This window comes from Diabrotica virgifera, chromosome 9, assembly GCF_917563875.1.
Source record: "Diabrotica virgifera virgifera chromosome 9, PGI_DIABVI_V3a".
NCBI lineage: Eukaryota > Metazoa > Arthropoda > Insecta > Coleoptera > Chrysomelidae > Diabrotica > Diabrotica virgifera.
In genome coordinates, this window is record NC_065451.1 from 128,420,520 (window position 1) to 128,423,525 (window position 3,006).

The 3,006-nt window shown below is 33.0% G+C and overlaps 1 protein-coding gene across 1 annotated transcript; it reads right to left on the reverse strand.

Annotated features, from left to right (window-relative positions):
- Positions 1-411: 411 nt before the first annotated feature.
- On the reverse strand, positions 412-2,697 carry LOC126891352 (E3 SUMO-protein ligase ZBED1-like). The gene is made up of 2 exons (XM_050660530.1): positions 2,636-2,697; positions 412-1,192 (listed from the first exon to the last, which is right to left on the reverse strand). Exons 1-2 carry the CDS (start codon positions 2,695-2,697, stop codon positions 412-414), a joined length of 843 nt encoding a protein of 280 aa, XP_050516487.1.
- Positions 2,698-3,006: the final 309 nt, after the last annotated feature.

The window sequence follows — 3,006 nt, forward strand, 5'->3', positions numbered from 1 at the left end:
TAATATGAGTGATAATAACAATACGAGTGATAACACGAGTGATCATACACCTCCGAGTGAGGCACCGACTACTACTGCTGCACTAGAGATGTGTCGGTCCGGATGGACCCGGTCCAATTGAACGAATCTAGTAGTGGAACGAATCGGACCGAATCCTTCACAGAATACATACCGGGTCCATCGCTACCCTGATTTAACTAATTTCTTCAGGTTGAACCGGATCCGTGGTTTTACCGGGTCCGTTGTTCACTTTGTCCATTGCATAAAACAGTTAAAATAAAATGTTTGCTTTCTGATTATTTTTATTTTAGAAAGAACACAAATAATTATAGTACCAAAACAAATTAAACTAATACAAAAATAAAAAATTACGCTTAACAAACCTAAAAATAAAAAATATACATATATTAATTAATTTGGCAAGTTGCTTTGCAAAAACATTACTTTAGACAGCTTACTCGCTTTCATTCGGCTTCGTTTATCTGTCATTATCAGACCTGCCTTTGAAAATTGTCTCTCACATGGGACTGAGGTTGCAGTAATACAAAGTCTTTTTTTTACTAGGTCAATTAGAGCAGGAAAAATTGCCTGTCTGTCATTCCACCATTTTAGTGGATCTTCGGTTCTTTGTAATATATGTTCTTTAATATATCGATCTATTTCTAATATTGCAGATGTTTGTGGGTTGATGTTGGAGGTGACGTTTTGTACTTGACTATCAAATTCTTCCCAAATCATTGAATGTGCTGAGCTATTGTCTGTAGATGTAGGTTGAGGTAGCGTTGCATGAGTTTGAATTGTACTGTTATTTGATTGTAATGACTGGAGTCTATTTCGCAGTCTTTCAACTGTATATTCATATTTATTGCGATTAATGAAACTAAATTGTTTAAATCTTGGGTCTAGGAATGTGGCTTGACAAATAACTTCATTGTCTTCGTATTTATCGAATCTTTCTTTCAATTCTTGTTTTAGTTTATATACCATATTTTTGCACCCTGGCTTTAAAATTTCGTCTGAAAATTTATCAGAAGACACATGGCGATTCATTATTTTTATAAAGTATAAAACTTTCGAAATTGTAACACCTTTTTCTGCGCTTATTTCTGCCGTAACCTGACCGAATACCCCTAAAATATCAGTAGCTTGTTTAATTTCGGATAGTTCTTCCTCATTGAGCGTCATTAAATCCCTGAAATAAAACAAATGCGATAATATAGGTATAATAGTATATTAATTATTAATGAAAAGAAGTGACCATTTTCATTCGTTATGCTTCATATGCAGACTGTATACCTAGGCATCTAGTCCTGTCGCCAGGGGGGGTACAACGGCCTCGTTAATTCAGATGGACTTACCCAAGTTTTTTTTATGTATTTTGACCCGTAGAACACGAATTTTTTGGGTAACAGTTGATCCGGATGTCGATAAGATTGTTATAGACCAAGAACTTGAGGAATCAAATAACAGCGATTTTTGGCAAAACAAAACAATATTTTGTATTTTTTGGGTCATTTTAAGCAAAAAATATTTCTACAAGTTTTTTAGTAGGATGCACAGTTTTCGAGATAAACGCGGTTGAACTTTGAAAAAATCGAAAAACTGCAATTTTTAAACCCGAATAACTTTTGATTAAAAAATAAAATAGCAATTCTGCTTAGCGCCTTTGAAAGTTCAAGTCAAATTATGTCGGTTTTGATTATTTGCATTGCTAAAAATTTATTGTGTTATTGTTAAACAAAGCTACAAACAACTAGTGCGTGAGTGATGTTTCTATGATTTCTCATTTAAAATCGAACGAGTAGGTAGAATAGGTACTAGTGCAATCAAGACTATTTCTACGTTACATGCGTTAAAACGCATGTAAAAGCACGGGAAACCCTACGTGTTTATAGCTTTGTTAAACAATAAAAAAATAAATTTTTACCAATGCAAATAATCAAAACCGATATAATTTAACTTAAACTTTCAAATGCGGTAAGCAGACTTGCTATTTTATTTTTTAATCAAAAGTTATTCGGGTTCAAAAATTGCAATTTTTCGATTTTTTTAAAGTTCAACCGCGTTTATCTCGAAAACTGTGCATCCTACGAAAAAACTTGTAGAAATATTTTTTACTTAAAATGGCCCAAAAAATACAAAATATTGTTTTGTTTTGCCAAAAATCGCTGTTATTTGATTCCTCAAGTTCTTGGTCTATAACAATCTTATCGACATTCGGATCAACTGTTACCCAAAAAATTCGTGTTCTACGGGTCAAAATACATAAAAAAAACTTGAGTAAGTCCATCTGAATTAACGAGGCCGTTGTACCCCCCCTGGCGACAGGACTAATCTACTGTAAGTACAATTAACTCAGAAAATATCGACCGCACGAAAAAAAAATGTTAAAAAGAAATAGTAATAATTCATTCGATTTATTTGGAATATGTAATTTCAGTTACGGTATTTTAACGTTTTCTATACTAAAATTTGATAAAAAAACTTGTTTTGAATCAAAATGACTTCTTATTATGCCTTAAAATGATCTTTTTGAGTCCCTTCTATTAAAACTTTATGTTTTCCATTGATAACAGAGTGAATGGTGAATGAAACAGAGAATAGGGTTAAAATAAATAGCAATATTAATTCTTACCTCTTAGTTAAAGCTAATGTGGCAATTACTGCGTCTTTTATCTGCCAAAATCTCACAAGCATGTCGTAAGTAGAATTCCATCTTGTAATTACATCTTGTTTCAATTTGGTTTTGGGTAAACCCATTTGCTCTTGCATGTCCTGGAGTTTCTTTAGCGCTGACGAACTTCTTTTAAAATATTCCACGATGGATTTCACTTTTTTTATTAGTTCGCTTATACATTCTAATCCTTTTTGCACTACTAAGTTAATGCTATGTGCAAAACAACCAAATTGGCGAAAATTACAGAGCCTAACGGATTTCACAACGTTAGGGGCATTATCGGTCACAACAGTTGTGATCTTGTTGGAAATTTGCCACTCTTGAGTTTT

Excerpts from the sequence above, each read along its gene's own strand:
- LOC126891352 (XM_050660530.1), bottom strand. The coding sequence starts at position 2,697 with ATGCTTGTGAGATTTTGGCAGATAAAAGACGCAGTAATTGCCACATTA. Across the intron at positions 1,193-2,635 it reads ACATTAGCTTTAACTAAGAG|GGATTTAATGACGCTCAATG; the intron begins GTAAGAATTAAT and ends GTTTTATTTCAG.